Source organism: Gadus morhua, chromosome 17 (genome assembly GCF_902167405.1).
Source record: "Gadus morhua chromosome 17, gadMor3.0, whole genome shotgun sequence".
NCBI lineage: Eukaryota > Metazoa > Chordata > Actinopteri > Gadiformes > Gadidae > Gadus > Gadus morhua.
This window is the reverse complement of record NC_044064.1, coordinates 3,636,433-3,654,994: the sequence shown is the minus strand read 5'-3', so window position 1 is coordinate 3,654,994 and position 18,562 is coordinate 3,636,433. Positions and strand designations below refer to the sequence as shown.

Here is an 18,562-nt window from a genome sequence, read left to right as displayed (position 1 = left end):
TATCTCTGTGTGTGTGTGTGTGTGTGTGTGTGTGTCTCTGTTTATCTCTCTCTGTGTGTGTGTGTGTGTGTGTGTGTGTGTGTGTGTGTGTGTGTGTGTGTGTGTGTGTGTGTGTGTGTGTGTGTGTGTGTGTGTGTGTGTGTGTGTGTGTGTGTGTGTGTGTCCATAGGGAGATATCGGAACCTCAGGAATGAGCGGTGTCGACGGCTCCAAGGTTCGTTGCATTATTTATTATTGGGTCAAACTCAGGGCAGCCATTATCTGGTCGTTTTTGTGTTCGGCCTATACTTTCATTTTGTTCCCTCCTCGAGGAGAAACGTTTGACTCCGAGAAGGTTATTATCTAGTTCAGGATTTACTTCTTCCCCTTAACAGCTGCAGGACTCTTTATTTAAATCCTTCACTCATTTAACAAGACACACATTCTCCTCCGGCACCATCTTTATGCAATTCCGATTACACTGCGGCCAATTTGTCGCATCATTTCAACAATGAATGGAAACGAGGTGAGAATGAGGACACACCAAACACTGAAAATGACCCGAGACTGAACTGTGCTGAAACAACGTGGTTAAAACGCACCCTCTTGTCAATTAGTCTGCATTCAGTGTGCATCGACGTCTAGATTACAACCTGATCGCCTCTTAAGGCCCCGTTTGACACCCCCATACATCAGGCCGCAGAGGAGCAGCTGAAACCAGAGTCTGCCTCGCAGAGGAAACCTAACATGAATCTAACCCCTAGATACCATCTGACCCTCAGCGTAGCCAGTAATTCCCTGACCTAACCCAATAGAGCCTTCCTGTGGTTAATTCCCTGTTTTTCTTCCTAACAGGGCGAAATTGGAGAGCAAGGTGAAAAGGTAACGGCCTTAATTCAGTTCACCAGACACTGTGCCTCCAGCGCAGTGTCTCTCTGCATGTCTGTTTACTTACCGGTGACATTTTGTTTACGGCCCCTCATTGTCATCGGACGGTAGCCCCTTTCTCCCCGCTTAGTGACGGCTCCCCATAAAGAAAACCCCTCTGGCTGTGTTATATCCTCCCAACAACCCCGGCTCTCTGTCTCTCTCTCTGCTTCGCCCCCGGAGCAGACGGCATCATCGCGTCGACGACTCAGCGACTTTAACGAGTCCTACCTCATTATCTGAGGTTTTATTGGGTCCGAGAAAGAGCAGAAAGGGAAGGGAGGGGAACAAGCCGTTTGGCTAACGGTAGCCCCGCACAATGGCGGCTCTGTGCTCGCTGCCGGCCCCCCCTGCGATCGACCCCACGGTCTTTACAGCCCTGGTCGCTTTGTGTGTTCGGTGCTTCGCCGTGTAATCGGACGGTCGAGAACGGGCGAGAGGTGATGAGAGGATCACTGTGACGACGCAGATGGGGGAGAGTGGAGCGAAGCTGGCGATGACTCGCTTAGACTCTCGGGGGGGGGGGGGGGGGGGGGAACTGAAAAACAGAAAACTGTGGAAATCGTCAGTGGCCTCCGTCATCCCGTGGGTGGAGGGGTTCTCTACAGACGCGTGTTATTATCATTACTGCACATTAGCCGGTGCCGCTCTCCGCGCCATATGCCGTTCGTCAGGCACTGACCGGGGGGGATACCGTCGAGCTTCTCTGGCAACGCATCTGTCCGCCAGATGCCCCCCGCCGCTTCGCTCCAGTCGGATCCGACAGAAGCGTCGATTGAACAGCAGCTCCGTAGTGGCAATGAGTTTGTTTTTAGTTTTTGAGAAACCAACGACAGAGCGTTTTCTGCCTTCACTTTAATAGACATATTCATCGTAATCCTGTGCTCTGTCTGAAACTAACGTCCGTCTGTTTTATAACTGACTTCTCCTCTCGTGTGACGTTACAGGGCGACATGGGAGAGGACGGAATGAAGGGTGACGGCGGGGAAAAGGTTTGTCCACTCACCCCACTCACCGTCCTCACCTTCCTCTCTACTCTCTCCCTCCCTCTTTCATGAGACACACACATGGCTGCTCCTGAGTACCGCAGGAGCTGGATCCCCCCCTCCCCCACCCACCACCACCACCAAGCCACTCCACACTTAATGTCATCCGTCTGAGCGGGAGACATGTGGAGTATGAAAGCGCTCTTTGCTGTGTTACTGCGAGTGGCGGCATCAGCAGACACAGCTAGCTTGGCGCTTGGTAGCAGCCACGGAGGCTAAAGTAGGGCTAAAGTAGGGCTGTAATTGGCTAGGCTGTAATTGGCGCGCTGTAATTTTCCGGTCTGTTATGGCTAGGCTGTAATTGGGGGGCTGTAATTGGCCAGGCCGTAATTGTCCGGGCTGTAATTGGCCAGGCTGTAATTGGCCAGGCTGTAATTGGCCAGGCTGTAATTGGCCAGGCCGTTATTGGCCAGGCTGTGATTGGCCAGGCTGTAATTGGCCAGGCTGTAATTTGCGTTCTGTAATTGGCCAGGCCATTATTGGCCAGGCTGTAATTGGCCAGGCCATTATTGGCCAGGCTGTAATTGGCCAGGCTGTAATTGGCCGGGCTGTAATTGGCCAGATCGTAATTGGCACGCCACCCATGTGCTGCCTCCCCCGGTTGGCCGGCTCCCCTCACGTTAATTTGGGCCCATTTATCAAAAGGACAAGCGAGACAAGTCATGTGATCCACTGCCGAGGGGGTGAGGGGGAGGGGTTGTAGCCGGACACATGCCTGGAGCGAGAGGCGGTCTGTGATTGGTGGGGAGTTGTTGTGTTGCCATGAGCAAATTGTTGCTCATGGCAGGCATAAACACAAACACACACTTACACACACAGGTACACACACACACACACACACACGCACACACATGAGTGGTTGTGTTGCCATGAGCAAATTGTTGCTCCCGCTGGATTCCGATGATTTGGGCGTAATTGTGTTTCCCCGAGCAGGGTTTGAGGCGGGGGGGACGGTCTGAAAGGGAGATTTATTCCCATCGTTAGCCCTTTTGGTCGGGTTGTTTTAACACTTGGCCGTCTCCAACGGTGGAAAAGTTCAGCGTGTTGGCGTACTCGAATCCGAGCGTGGCGAGCTGGAAAATAAGTTTGCTTCGACGTTTGAGTTTGAGTTTGACGAGAAGTGAAACGATGACGCGCCGATAAACGGACGGAATCTAAATTAAATCTGGAGGAATAACTCGACGGCGTCCGCAGAACGGTTCCCGCTTCTGCCGAGAAAAAACAAAAGCCGTGATTAACGGGGCCGGCCTCGCTGTCGAACCGGGCTGTCAGCGGCGATTGATCGCTGCTCGCCGGCAAAGGACTCTGAAAGTGTCCGGCGTGATGGATACACACCGCGGCGGAGGCAAGGCAGCGGGAGAAACAGACGCCGGAGATCACCTGTGCTCGGCGGGCGCACAGAGAAGAAGGAAAGGAAGGGAAAGCGGAGGAGAGCGATAAAAGTCCTCTTTGATCCGTTCTACCTCGCCGGCAGTAAATGGAGGTTCCGCTCTGCAGGGGAACGGCAGAGCGAGAGAGAGAGAGCGGGAGTGGAGTGCCGCGGGAAATCAAACCGATGTGTTTTGGGCTGGGGGGGAATGGATGCCGTTTGGCTTCTCAGTAGCATTCCCTTCTCATTTGGATGAAGACGCAGGCTGGAATCGAGATGTGATAGCGACACAAATTGGGGACATTAATGCTAATGATCAGAGTTTGAGCGAGGGAGGGCCACATGGAGAAGGAGAGAGAGAGCGAGAGACAGAGAGAGGGAGTTCGAAATGGAGAAGGAGAGAGAGAGCTAGAGTAACGGCGATAACTAATGCTGATGAGGTAATAAGGAGCTGCAGCAGGCAACGCACACACACATGCATGCAGGCACACACACACACACACACACACACACACACACACACACACACACACACACACACACACGCACACACACCCACAAATCTCCGTGACGTGGACATTTCCCATCAGTCTTCCAGATGAATCCCTCCCGTCTGGGGGAGAGTCTGAAGCGTTGATCAGCGAGTGGCTCCCTGCAGCCTCCCTCAACCCGTGACCTTCGTCGTTCGGGGAGATCCCAGGGATACGTTTCAACCCCCCTCCCCCCCTTTATAGCCCCCAACACCCCCCCCCCAAAAAAAAAAATTAAGAAGACTCAAAGAGGGTCAATGGCATCTATTGTCTTCCCCCGTCTGCTTCTCCTCATCTTCATCGGGCTGAGGTGCCGGGTTAATGTCTTTGGGGGGGGGGGGGGGGGGATACAGGTGGAGGGGTGAGGCAGTAAGAGCTTCAGCATGGTAAACACAGGGACCTGAGGGGGGGGGGGGGGGGGGGGGGAGAGAGAGAGGGGCCAGTCTGTGGCTGATACAAAGGGATGCTGTTCAGACAGAGGGGTCTGCAGAGTGTGAAAGAGACAGAATGGCACTGTGACGTATGCGCGTGCCCTGTATACACACACACGCAGGTACACACACTCACAGACACACACACGCACACACACAAACATGCAGGCACACGACATTTGCTCGAGTCAAGCGCATCTTCCTGATCTCTGAGCCAATCGCATCGTCCCGTTCCCCGTGTCTCCCCCAGTGCGGTTAATGCCCCCCCCCGACGGAGCGCACTCTCGTTGTCGAGGGCCCAGACATGCGGTCAGCGTCGGGCTAACGACTAACGCAATGCGCGGCTGTGCCACTTGGACGCGTTTTCGCTCACTTGGTTGTGTCTGCCGCTCGGGGGATCGTGAAAACGTGCGCCGCCACCCTCCCGGGCGCGGCCTGCTCTCTCTGAAGTCCTCCGTTTAATCCTCATTAGGCTCCGTTGGGCTCCAACGCTCAGCTTTCCACCGCTGGAAAACGACGAGTTAAAAGTAAAAAGAGGGCCGGTGTTACCGAGGTGCCTGATGTTGCGGCCGGGTTTAAAACCAGCCTGATGAGGACTGTTCCATTGATAGCGTGCAGGTAATTGGGGGAAAACTTTAGCGCTTACGACCGCTTACCCCCCCCCCCCCCCATCCACCCACCGACTTTCCATCTCCTCCCCCAAACACAGCCCCCCCACCCCCTCTCTAGTCTGCTGGGCTCTGAGTTGATGAGGTGCTACGGACCCCTCGCTCGGGGTCCTACCATGGGTGCTACCTGCATCCTCACCCCCACCCATCTCTCCCCCCCCAGCACCTCGTAGTCCAGGAGCTGTGAGGCTGCCAGGGGGGGGTGTGTGTGTGTGTGTGTGTGTGTGTGTGTGTGTGTGTGAGTGAGGATGCACGCGGTGTCTCCAAAGTGGATGAGGATGCTGGGGGTCAGTGCTGTGTGTGAGCGCGTTGGTCGATCAAGGTCCGGGGGGGGGGGGGGGGGGGGGACTCTTTAGAGACGGGAGGCGGGAATCTAAGAGAAAGAAAAAGGGCAGCAATTAAACATGTGTGCACTGCGGTGTGTGTGTGAGGCATCGTAATGGCTCCCATAAAGAGCTGAGGGAGGGGGGGAGGGGGTGATGTAGGGTGTGGGCGGGGGGGGGGGGCATTCCTTCAGCAACTTCTGAGCAAGAGAGGCGTATGTGCAGCCTGACCACATAATCTGCACCCAAACCACAAGACCCCCAAACCCCTCTCTCGCTCTCTCTCGCTCTCTTTCTCTTTCTCTTTCTCTCTCTCTCTCGCTCCCTCTCTCTCTCTCTCTGACTCTCTCTGTCTCCCTCTCTCTCTCTCTCTCTCTCTCGCTCTCTCTCTCTCTCTATCTCTCTAACTCTCCCCCCCCTCCTCTCCCTAACTCTCTCCCCCCCCCCCTCTCTCTCTCTCTCTCTCTCTCTCGCTCTCTTTCTCTCTCTCTCTCTCTCTCTCTCTCGCTCGCTCGCTCGCTCGCTCTCTCTCTCTCTCCCGCTCCCTCCCTCTCTCTCTCTCTCTCTCTCTCTCTCTCTCTCTCTCTCTCTAACTCTCCCCCCCTCCTCTCCCTAACTCTCCCCCCCCCCCCAGCCTCTCTCTCTCTCTCTCTCTCTCTCTCTCTCTCTCTCTCTCTCTCTCTCTCTCTCTCTCTCTCACTCTCTCCCTCCCCCCTCTCCCCTACACTCTCATCATCCTCCCATAATGCCTTCGGCCCCCTGGTCTCAGGTCTGTGTTCACTGTGCACTGCAGTGCTGATGTAGAATGTAAACGGAGAGACTGTACGCTCTATCCCAATGCAGACCCATGAATGTGGAGACACCATATGAAAGAACTTATTTGTTTGTCCGTTGTGTATTGTATATTTACATTCAATTAGTCAATTCGAGAAAATAAATGAAATAAAGACTAATGGATTTTTTTCAGGATTCAGGAAATGGTCCATAAAATAAAGATGTTAACAGTTCGACCGCATTGTAGCAGAGCTTTTTGTGTGTTTGTGAGTTTGTAACTGCAGCAATAACTTTTGTTGTTGTGTCTTCTGTTTCCAGGGAGACGCTGGCTCCTCCGCTGCGGGCATCAAGGTGAGAATCACGCTAAAGCAACTCCAGAGCTGTTGACCGACTTCTCTCCTTCTCCTTCACAATAAAACCGTCGGGGGGTGAAATAACCTGCTCTCTGTCTGCTTCCTAGGGAGAACCGGGAGAGCCCGGAAGAGGAGGAATAAAGGTATTTACCTCCCTGCCCCCCAACTGAGAAGTACTGTACTGCAATGTGTTTGAAGTGTGTATCAAAACCAGGGACCCAGAGAGAAATAGCGAAAATATACCTAGCATATCATAATATATATAGCTGTGTTTGTTTACCTCCTGCACCACAGCCGAAGGCACATGTAGCATTGTTTACCTTACAGTTTAGATCATGTTTTCAGTAAGAACAGTAAGAACGCAAAGTGGAAGGCTTAATCTTTTCTCTTTTAACCGAATTTGCTTCACATCTTGATTCGTCTATAAATGCTGAACCCCCCACCCCCCCCCACCCTCCCATCTCCTCAGTGCAACTGGGAGGTTCTGTGGTACCACAACCCCAGTATGAACAAAGGGTCGTGTCATTGTGTGAGCAGGACGGGACGGTGTCTTCATAGCGCCTCTGCGAGCAGCCAAGTGGCTAATAACTCTATCATAGAGCATCTTAGTGCCCGTCTCTGGAACGGGCCGTTCTCTCGGGGTCGTCCGTGACTGGTTTCCTGCGGTCTACCGTGCTCCACTGGTCAGGGGTTGAGGGAACATGGCCCGTAGCCTACGGGTAGTTTATCTCTTGTTTATGTTCGATCTCCGCAGAGGTTTACCATCGTGGTTAGCCTTCTGAGCCGATGCTAGTTCCGCAAGGGAAATCTTTGTTGAGCACGCACTGAAATTCGTTCTTTTGTCATCATAACTATCTGGCTTTATGAGTTCAAGAGGTGTGAGGCTGGCCATCATCCATCAGTTGAATAAATCAACAAATTGTTCTCAGTTTATTAATTATCATATCATTGGTAAAAAAAAAAAGAAGGGAAATCCTGTTTCCATTCCTCGGTTGAGCGTTCACTTCCTGTGTTGTGATGCATTGAATCTGTCATCGTATCGGATGTTCTGGAAGGGTTCGGAGTGAGCCGAGTTGAACGCTCCACCGCGCTCCATCGGCCCCTAGCCGCTCACCAGAGGGACGCGTGTTCGTTAGGTTTGCTGTGTTTTCATGAGCCGTGCAGCGATATTTATGGGCCTTCCTCACTGAACCCCGGAGTGCCGTTACAGTTGATCCCCCTCACACCGGGCTGAATATCTCTTTTCATAAGCCATAAATGTTATACCCGCAATAAACCGTTAAATTACCCCCGCTCCCAACTCTTATTTTGAAAGGAATCCTCTTTGAGATCCCATTGAGGGACTTGACCTCCTTATTCTTTTATTTTGTTGAATCAAATGTCTGCGCTGTACGCTGCAGGGCTGCTTTGATGCAAAGGGAGTCTCAGGTTCCCCCTGATTTTAACCGTGACCCCGATAACGGAAAAACTGAAAGTTTAAGTGCGAGTTTTAGCAACTGAGGTTCAACGGTAGCTCAGTGAAACGCCTTTAAAATCCCCGGATCCAAGATACACACGTTTCCAGTCCAGGAACATGCCCCGGTTTGTCTCTTAAAAAAAACGTTGCGTGAGTGAAACCATGCCGTTGATGTCTGCTCGCAGCGGATTGGTCACGCGACATATTTATAAAACCCCCGCCGATTTCGGGGGGCCTTGCTGCATGCGATGATCTGACGATGCATGCCCCCAATCTGCTGCTGCCGGTGACGTCGAGGGAATGAACTAACAGTAACACAAAAGACACACTAGCACAACACCACGCCCCTCCTTCTGACACACCCAGCGTGTGACCTTCAGTCCAAGCTCCGCCCTCGAGCGCTCCACCATAGCTCTCCTCGTCCAATGACACGGCTCGGTTCGGGCCAGGCTGTAACGTGTCACACTTCTCCTGTGTAGGGAGAGCCGGGACTTCCAGGCCTGCCCGGACTTCCGGGGATTAAGGTAAATGATGTGGCTGCTCATCTCCATTCATCCCCCAGTGGTCGCCCTCAGTGTCGTGTCCCCCTCGGTCTGTGTAGCCCTTAGTCCGACCCCCCCCCCCCCCATGCCCCCCCTGTCCGCTCACTGCTGCTGCTGCTGGTCATGATGATGCTGATGGGGTTGGTGCTGCTGCTGACCCATCGCTTAGCAACGCTGATCCAGGACATCCCTGGGTCGTTTATACGGTGTTGGAGGTGCATGACCACCGCTGGTCTCAGGCTTGCTGCTAACCTGCTTATATCTCAGCTAAAGGAGGCGAAATGCAGTCACGTGGCGTTCCGAAAGCAAGCTTATTTTATAAGAATATTATATGAATGAAAACTTTTTATCCGAAATGTTGGTTAAAATAAAAAAAACGTTTGCATGCAAAGATTCCAATGGTGGGAATGGAACCCCAAACCCTGGCTATGTTGATGCCCGAGACGGAGTCGTCTGAGCCTCTGAATCTCTGGGTGATAATACTATGAATATCTGAAAAGGTGCAATTTATTTTGAAGGAGCGTGATCGGGGAGTTCATTTGAACCAGTTCACAGTTGGTTGATCCAAGCCCCATTCTCAAAGACCCCCGGTTTCCATTTAGAAACTCACACAGAACGAGACCCAAACAAAAAGCTGAAAGAAGCAGTGGCAATTTTTTTCTTCTGCAATCAACAATCCCTTCATGGGGCTTTAAAGGACTTATTCCTTGCCGTTTACGAGTCTCCATAAAGCCATTTAACGTTATGGAGGAAAACCCTGTATACAACATCCATCTCAACACAAACAACCAACACTCGCTCACGTTGCACAGGGCGGACATCTTGGCTCAAAAAAACTCTGCTTTCGACGGAAAGAATGCTCCGACCGGCGCAATGACGTCACGCCTGCTGCTGCTTTGGCTTTCGTTTTGCTCGTCGACATTTTAGTGCCTGTTACCTGTAGTTGGCCTTGTAAAAAAAAACGCTGTTTACCTCGCCCTCCTGTTTGTGTTTTAGGGGCCCCGAGTGCTTGATTGATCCTCGACCTCGTGCGTCCCACCGGCACCGCGCCCTTTCCCTTGCGCCGCCCGGTGTTTACCAAGCTTTGGGAGTGTGTGTGTGTGTGTGTGTGTGTGTGTGTGTGTGTGGGGTGGGGGGGTGGCCGTCTCGCACGGCGGTGGGAGTCTGGCTCAGTGCGAGACCCGAGGCTCTCACCCCGGTTAATAGAGCCAGGGTGCGAAGGTGGAAAACCGCAGCACTCACGCGAGGCCGGCGGCGGAGGGGCTAAATATAGAACCCCTCGTCGCCCCCTCGTACCGGGGCGCTTAGCCCGCCGAGAGGCTCCGGCCTTGGGCGCGCAAACCGCTTTCTTGGTTTAAGACGTGAAACTCACAAAACCAAACGCACCTCCACTAGGTAGGATTAAAGTTGGCTGAAGGCGTGGCGGGTCAGAGCCTCCGCCCCTCCCACGGGGAGAGGTCGTTAGTGGAAGGGAATCGCAGGATTAATCATCAGCACTAATGGTTCACCCTGCTGCTTTTGTCTCTCTGTGTGTGTGTGTGTGTGTGTGTGTGTGTGTGTGTGTGTGTGTGTGTGTGTGTGTGTGTGTGTGTGTGTGTGTGTGTGTGTGTGTGTGTGTGTGTGTGTGTGTGTGTGTGTGTGTGTGTGCGCGCGCGTGTGTGCGCGTGCCGTGCGCGCAACGACATTCTCCCCCTTATGTGCCTAACCGCCTGGGCGTGCTGTTGTTGGAGTTGTGTATTATTGTGTACTATTCGCATGCCTACGTCTGTCCACGTCCCCTTCTTGTTTCGCCCCTGAGCCTCTTGTCGTTCATACCGTGCACTCTGACCCCACCGCTGGGCCTGATCCCTGGGGGAGGTAAAGGCCCTTCAGCGAAGGCACAGGGCGACACCTCATTACTGCCTCACGCTGGCTCACGCTCCGTTCTCCTCTGTCCAGGGCGAGCCCGGCTTCTTAGGACCACAGGGGGAGCCAGGGCTTCCAGGGCTCCCAGGAACCAAGGTAAGGGCCCCTGAGAAGCACGTTCTGGGGGTCAGTAACACTGTAAACCGGGAGGGAGGGGCTTAAGGAGGGCAAGGCCGAGACAGGGCCGGCTCAAGTCTCGACGGATCTCTTTGATTCACCCCCCCCCCCCCCCCCCCCCCCCCCCCCCCAGATGAGGGGTTCATTTGATGTGGTGGAGATGGACGTCAAATGCCCGTGTGTGTGTGTGTGTGTGTGTGTGTGTGTGTGTGTGTGTGTGGTTCAGTGGTGAGGTGTCTGTGGGGGATCCTGGTCCCTATAATGGCTGTGTAAGTCCCAGTGTCTTTGTCAGTTAGCGTCTGGGGGCCCCACTGAGGGGTCATGTAGAGAGAGGTTATTAGCGGCCGTTTGATGGGGTAGAGTCGGCGCTTATCAGCTCAGACTGGTTCATACTGAGAAGGAACGAGTGATGATAACACAAGAGATGGGATTCTCTTTGGGATAAAGTATGACAGATATGTTGGCTGAAATCTACAATCGTTTCAACAGTTAATCAGCAACGTGTGGCATGAATCAATTTAAACAGTATAAGGTTTTTAAGAGATTGTTTAATACTGTTGAATGGTCCAGGTTAGTTTTCTCCAGTTTATCATGAATAATGATCGATGCAGTTCATTATGAATGGTTTGCACCAGTTTATGGCCCGTGTCCATTTCCCAACACTACTCCATAAGCTTGAGAATCTAGCCTTCAGCAATAACCTCGCCTTTTAAGTGAATAATATTTGAGTACTTAGCAAATAGATCGAAGTGATGCATCGATATATTTTTTAATTGGACAACTGTCGCAAAACGACGTGTCTCTGTTTTCAAACGTCCAAAGTCGTCACATTGAAAGATAGAGCAGAGTCTGACACACCGATTTCAACGCTTTCCACAGACGTTTTGTTAGATGACACAATCTTGTGTATGAATGTATCATTTATCAACAATGAAAGGAAAACACTTCAGACAGATTTCATCGCTTCGCTTCAATTCGACTGAGGAATAGATAGAGACACTCAGCTCAACAGCGCTCTCTAGTGGCTGCTTTGGGGTGGTTCCTTTTGCAAGAATTGGAAAAATAAGTAGTCTTCTTCAGTCTTTGTGAGTAACAGTCTTGCATAAAGAAGTTTCTGGAATTGAATCTGATACACACTGGGTTACTGCAGATTATATTTAGATTACATGAATGAAACTGATTACAATACAATTCTATTATTTTTTATATTTAACACAAATTCCGAATTCCGTCCATGCATATAATTCAATTGTATAGCACAGAGAACCAAACTGGGAGCTTTCAAAGCAGCATTTGATGGAAATTGAAACAACTATGTATTCATAACTTTATATTCAGAATATTCTCTGTGTTTGTCCTCTTCCCTTCATTCCGTCTCTCTCCCAGAAGCATGTGACTGATAAGGTGCTGGCTGTGTTTATGTTTCCCCCTCCTGGGGGGGGGGGTCTGATGGTCTGATGGGGTCTTAATGGGCTGTGGGGGTGTGTGTTTGTTATGACCTGCAGGGCGAGAGGGGGGATTACGGACCCCCAGGCAAGGGAGACAAAGGAGAGATCGGGACAGCTGGACCAAAGGTAAGAGAGTGTGTGTGTGTGTGTGTGTGTGTGTGTGTGTGTGTGTGTGTGTGTGTGTGTGTGTGTGTGTGTGTGTGTGTGTGTGTGTGTGTGTGTGTGTGTGTGTGTTAAATATTTTTTGGACGCTGCATTCTTTCTCTGTCTCCACCCACTGTCTTCACCATATTCAATTTAGTGTCCATGAAGACAAGCAAATATATACATATATTTGTTCATTTGATAGTATAAGTAAAATAAAAAAGTTTCATTCAAAGGTAATTGGCTGTTGCTCGCAACTTTTCCCTTGTTAAAGCCATGTTGGCTCAGTGGTCCTTTGCCGCCCCCTACAGGTAGAACCCCGTCATTGCAACATAAAATATTCCGCAAAATTCATTCAATGGCCTTAGTTGAGTTCAACTTAATCATCATTAGAAAGACAAATACGCCATTTAAAGGCCTCTTCCCTTGTTTTCCTGCGCCAAAGCAAAGCCGATTCAGTTGGCTTTTGTTTACTTCTACCCCAGCAGCTGGTCAAAGCATCGAGAGAGAAAACATCCCAAAGCTATTTTCCCATTCTACCGATAACCCCCAGGAACAACAAACACTCCCTGTGGCGGATAAAGTCAAATAAACACCTCTGTTTCCGTCGTGGTTCTGCGATGTTGATACTCGGTTAATTAAGTTGCTGGGGAGGGGATTGTTGATTGGTCGAGAGATGTGGGTGTTGAGAATGAGTGTTTACCTCCCTAACGGGAAGAGAACACATCCATCTGGAGGGGTCGTTATGGCCCCGTGTGTTAGAATGGCTGCTGTGGTTCAGGGTCGTGACCTTTGACCTCTGAATACTGCAGGGGTCACCGGGAGAGGCCGGCGTTCCCGGGTTCAGAGGCACCAAGGTAAGCATTGACGATGTTTACATTTACATTTACATTGATAATGTAAATGTCATGCACGGGAAGAGAATGTGGTGTGGTAAGACGATTGAACACATTATATGTGGTGCTATGCACGTTATTCAAGAGCTTATCCCAGCTTTAGTCATCCCTGAGCAAAGAGGCCGAACAGTAAAGACATAATAATTGATCAAATACATGAATGGAGTGATGTTTATCATTGTGTCCGCATCATCTCCCTCTATCCACTAGGGGGAGACTGGAGACAAGGGAGTCTTCGGCGCTATTGGCCCACAGGTGAGAAACAGCCACACTCATGCGCAGTTTAAAATTGAACCGTTCAATCTACTGCAATATGCATATACATACAATGTTACATGACATTGACATGATATTGATAATGTTGAGACTAGTGAATGTAGGGCAACGCAAGCTGAACTGCAATGACTCAAGTTCACCTCTAGGGGTCCGTATCGAGAAACTAATTTTGCTCTAGCCGTTTCCATTGCGTCTGCAGAAATGCCGTCACCTACACCTGATGCCCTAAATTGCTTCTAAAGTCGTTCATTAAGCAAAGAACGGCCCCAGAGCAAAATAGTATTTAATCTGTGACTTATGATATGTTTTACTCCAGATGTTATGAGAATCAAATTTTAATGTTTATTTGTGTATCCAATGTGTAGGGCCCACCTGGACAGAAGGGAGATCAGGGAAACACGGAAATCATCGATTACAACGGCAACATCCAGGAGGCTCTGCAGGTCAGACTGACCACGCTTTTATTTTTCAAACGTGCTCCTCCCTGCCGTTGTTTCTTCCTCTTCTCCCGAGGGCTTTGACGCTGCACACTGATAGCATGAATAGGATGTGTAGTCATGACGATATAACCGCCCTGTGATCTCATTGACTGGCCGTTGAATGAGTCACTAGTGGTCGTGGGATAGAGAGAGCCTGTCTGCAGGCGCACACCGAAACGCTGCCGTCTCCCTCTGTTGTGTTTTCCGCCCCCATGGTAATCTGCTCTCTCTTTCCTCCTCAATCTTTTCTCTTCCACCTGCAAACCTCCTCTTTGACCGCCGCCCTTCTGGCGCACAACAGAAGATTACCACGTTTACAGTCACGGTAAACAATGCCTTCATCTGTTGTCTGTGCCCGCCCCGTGTGTGTGTGTGTGTGTGTGTGTGTGTGTGTGTGTGTGTGTGTGTGTGTGTGTGTGTGTGTGTGTGTGTGTGTCTCTGTGTGTGTGTGTGTGTGTGTGTGTGTGTGTGTGTGTGTGTGTGTGTGTGTGTGTGTGTGTGTGTGTACCTGCACGTGTGTGTGTGTGTGTCTGTCTGTCTGTCTGTCTGTCTGTCTGTCTGTCTGTCTGTCTGTCTGTCTGTGTGTACGTGTGTCTGTCTGTCTGTGTGTGTGTGTGTGTACGTGTGTCTGTCTGTCTGTCTGTGTGTGTGTGTGTGTGTGTGTGTGTGTCTGTGTCTGTGTGTGTGTGTGTGTGTGTGTGTGTGTGTGTGTGTGTGTGTGTGTGTGTGTGTGTGTTTGTGTTCCTGCACGGCCCCTGAGCCTGAACCGCCCCCCCCTCCACGGGGGGGGCCCCTCTCCTGTCCGGCCCCTACAACGCACCGCTCCCCTGCCTTTAGTCTTCAACCGGCCCCCCCTACCAGCCCCGGCCCCGGCCCCGCCCCCCCCTACCAGCCCCGGCCCCGCCCCGGCCCCGCCCCCCCCTACCAGCCCCGCCCCTACCAGCCCCGGCCCCGCCCCTACCAGCCCCGGCCCCACCCCTACCAGCCCCGGCCCCGCCCCCCCCTACCAGCCCCGGCCCCGCCCCGGCCCCGCCCCCCCCTACCAGCCCCGCCCCTACCAGCCCCGGCCCCGCCCCTACCAGCCCCGGCCCCACCCCTACCAGCCCCGGCCCCGCCCCCCCTACCAGCCCCGGCCCCGCCCGCCCCTACCAGCCCCACCCCTACCAGCCCCGGCCCCGCCCCTACCAGCCCCGGCCCCGCCCCCCCCTACCGGCCCCGCCCCTACCAGCCCCGGCCCCGCCCCTACCAGCCCCGGCCCCGCCCCCCCCTACCAGCCCCGGCCCCCGCCCCACAGGTTGATTGGCAGCGGGGCGTTTATCCGAGGGGCCGCGGGCGCGGTGGCGGAGGGGAGGACGTCCGTCCTCGTCCTCGTGCCAACCTTGTGTCGTCACGCTCACAGCAACACCGTTTCGCTGACGCTTTTGTCCAAAGCGACTTCCAACCATTCATCCACACGTTCACACACCGACGGCGGAGTCGACCACGCAGGGCGACAGCCAGCTCGCCGGGGGCGGTCAGGGGTGAGGCGCCTCGCTCAGGGACACATCGGCCCTGAGCTAGGAAGAGCCGGGGATTGAACCAGCGACCTTCCGGTCACCAGTCAACCCCCGCTCTACCTCCTGAGCCGCTTTGGCCCCGCCCCACGGTCGTACCGCGGCGTGTTTCTGTCCGTGTGGCTGCCGTGTGTTGACATGTTGTGCGTGATGTCTTTGTGTTGGTCCTAACAAGGTGTCTCTTGTTTGTTCCCCTAGGGCCCACCCGGTCCGCCCGGGCCCCTGGGCCCTCAGGGCCTGAAGGTAAGCGCATGATTGGGAGAAGTGTCACAGATCGGTTTCAGACTCTTAAGTCTGAGGCCGACGAGCTCAGATCGGGTTTCACGTTCTTTTTCGTTTTGATTTGATTGCCGTAGTTTTCCATATGCATTAGTTTTGGTGTGACACGAGTGTAACCGATGAGGGAATTGTCCATAATGTTATAACTTGACGTTGCACACTTGATGTTCTGTTATTGTGTGGCTAAAGAGTCCCCTAATGTGAGAGAGAGAGAGGTCAGCAGAGAGAGAGGTCATGTTTACCGAAGCTCCGCTAGGCTTTGGAAAAAACGACTTAATTCATTGTTCAGATCTACTTTATTTTATTTTATTTCATGATCATAATACTTAACAATATATAGTTTGTTTCCGTCGTCCTCCATCGCTCGATTCAACAATACATTTTGGCACTTTTTATGACTCCCGGATCAGACCGCAGCAAAAGCCTTGGACTTTCCTATCGCCAACATGCCTCTGTACTCGGATATCTCAGGCACGGAGATGGGAAATGCACAGACTGCACCAAACTGCGACAGACAGTGGCTTTATTTGAAACGAGACAAGCAGCATTAGAAAAATGCAAACGATACAGTTCCGATGGGTCCTTTGCGATTTTCCAGCTGAATTTAAGAAACTGGAAGATGTTGGCATCAAACTTGCATCTGTGTCAATGATAGCATCGCCACGTCATGGCCACAGGCTGATAACCCCCAAGCGGAGGGCACCCCAGCCCCCCCCCCACTGTACTGATAGTAGTCCTGAGTCCTGAAGTTTAACATAATCTGCTGAACCCAAGGTTGCCTACGTCAAAACATGGCAACTTTTGCATTCATGCTGTAACCACTAAGAGAGTTAACAACCTTAAAGCCTATCATCAACACCATCAGGATGGCTCTACTAAATGTTAGGTCTCTTAATAACAAATCATTTTTAGTTAATGATTTTGTCACCACTTCTAAACTGGATTTTATGTTTTTAACTGAAAAATGTCGGGAACAAAATAACAGTGCAACCGTTCTGATAGAGACAGCTCCTCCCAACTAGAACTTTAAACTAGATCTGGAAAAAGAGGTGGAGGGGTTGCTGCTGTATTTAAAAATGTATTTCAGGGGAAACAGATGTTATTTGGTGATTTTCCATCATTCGAATACCTTAGTGCTGTATTGAAATGCTCCCCCAGAGTTCTCCTATTAATTATTTACAGGCCACCCACATACTCGGCACATTTTTTCGATGACTTCACAGAATTATTGTCTAGCATCTCCACAGAATTTGACTGTCTAGTTATAACTGGTTACTTCAATTTTCATACTGATGATTTGAATGACAAGTGTGTAAAAGAACTTTTTACCATTTTGGACACATTTGAACTGTCTCAACATGTGAAAGAGGCTACTCATTGTAAGGGGCACAGTCTAGACCTGGTTATCACAAAGGGCCTCAATGTTTCTGATCTCTCTGTGACTGATCCTTCCTTGTCTGACCACTTTTGTGTTTTCTTTAACATATCCTTTATTCCCGACATACAGACAAAATCAAATACTCTCAAAAAACGGTATATCAATGAAGATTCTAATGTACTTTTTAAAAAGGCCATCTCCTTGCTACCACCTCTCAACCCATGTTCTGCTGATGATCTTGTAGAAAACTTTAATTTGAAAATTTTGAAAGTCATAGATGTCATTGCCCCTGATAAGGTTAAAACGATTTCTGGAAAGCAACACTTCATATTCACCATGATATCTATAAAGAGAGCCTCCATGCCTGCAATTTAGACTTAAAAAGAGCTAGAGTGCTGCTGTGCCGGTGCATTGAGCAAGTGAAAGACTGGATGTGCCGAAATTTCCTTCAACTAAATGAGGACAAAACAGAGATAATTGTATTTGGTTCTAAAACGGAAAGGCTTAAATTAACCCAACACCTTCAATTTCTCTCCCTGAAAACCTCAATCAAAGCCAGAAATCTAGGGGTTATCATGGATTCTGATTTACATTTCGAGAGTCAAATCAAATCAGTTACAAAATCTGCATATTATCACCTTAAAAATGCAGCAAGACTTAGAGGGCTCATGTCCACCGAAGACTTACAAAAACTTGTACATGCCTTTATCACTAGTAAGCTTGATTACTGCTATGGTCTCCTTACAGGTCTCCCAAAACAAAAAACTCTGAGGAAGCTTCAGCTTGTTCAGAATGCTGCTGTTAGAGTTCTAACAAAGACCAAAAAATTTGAACATATTACACCAATTCTTAAATCGTTACATTTGCTTCCTGTAGGTCAGAGAATTGATTTTAAAATCATGTTGCTAACCTATAAATCCCTACATGGGGATTAACTGATATGCTTCCAATACATAAGCCTTCTAGACCACTAAGATCCTCTGAGACCAATCTGTTAATTATCCCCAGAGTAAACGCGAAACATGGGAAAGCAGGATTTAGTTACTATGCAACAAATAGCTGGAATAAACTCCCTGAGGATTTAAGACTTGCCCCAACTCTGAGCCCCTTTAAAACAAGACTGAAGACTTTTATGTTTGCTTTAGCTTTCTGCTAAATCTTAAATACATTGCTCTTTCTAAAAAGCTTTTTTAACTTTGCCTTTATTTTCTATTTTAATACTAAAATGCCTTTTTGACTTTCTATTTTACTAATTTCTTTGCATATGTTTTCTTTTACTTATCTATTATTTTATTTTATTGTATGACAATGATTATATGTGAAGCACTTTGAGTCTGCCTTGTGTATGAAAAGTGGTATATAAATAAAGTTGCCTTGCCTTGCCTTATAACCCTAACGACCGTCCTGTATTTGCTCCGTGTCTAGGGGGATCAAGGGCTGCCTGGCCTGCCGGGACTTGACGGTGAACGGGTAAGTCTGAAGTTATTTATTTGACAGACATTTGAACCTGCCGAACTGCGCCCTGTTAGAGGAGCGCTTAGAACGACATGCATGTGGCTGTTCTACTACATTCCGGCTATGCGGGTTATTCTGGCCTCCTCTCAACACAGGACTCGGGTTTAGAAGCCGGTTTAGTGTAACGTTTGGAATTGTTTGTTGATGCATGCAGACACAGGTTGGTTTAACCTG

General features: G+C 50.5%; 1 protein-coding gene across 12 annotated transcripts in view; it reads left to right on the top strand.

The window, feature by feature from the left end:
• Positions 1-18,562, top strand: part of col25a1 (collagen type XXV alpha 1 chain) — a 138,277-nt gene that overhangs the window by 105,642 nt on the left and 14,073 nt on the right. For 10 of the 12 annotated variants that reach the window (XM_030338527.1, XM_030338520.1, XM_030338521.1 and 7 more), the window contains exons 12-25: positions 170-214; positions 835-861; positions 1,854-1,898; positions 6,366-6,398; positions 6,508-6,543; positions 8,336-8,380; positions 10,337-10,399; positions 11,926-11,994; positions 12,825-12,869; positions 13,119-13,163; positions 13,550-13,627; positions 13,965-13,988; positions 15,415-15,459; positions 18,299-18,343. In XM_030338527.1, coding sequence (XP_030194387.1) covers positions 170-214; positions 835-861; positions 1,854-1,898; positions 6,366-6,398; positions 6,508-6,543; positions 8,336-8,380; positions 10,337-10,399; positions 11,926-11,994; positions 12,825-12,869; positions 13,119-13,163; positions 13,550-13,627; positions 13,965-13,988; positions 15,415-15,459; positions 18,299-18,343 — 645 coding nt within the window. The remainder of the gene's footprint in view (positions 1-169; positions 215-834; positions 862-1,853; positions 1,899-6,365; positions 6,399-6,507; positions 6,544-8,335; positions 8,381-10,336; positions 10,400-11,925; positions 11,995-12,824; positions 12,870-13,118; positions 13,164-13,549; positions 13,628-13,964; positions 13,989-15,414; positions 15,460-18,298; positions 18,344-18,562) is intronic. The other 2 variants (XM_030338526.1, XM_030338523.1) reach the window with 2 other exon arrangements.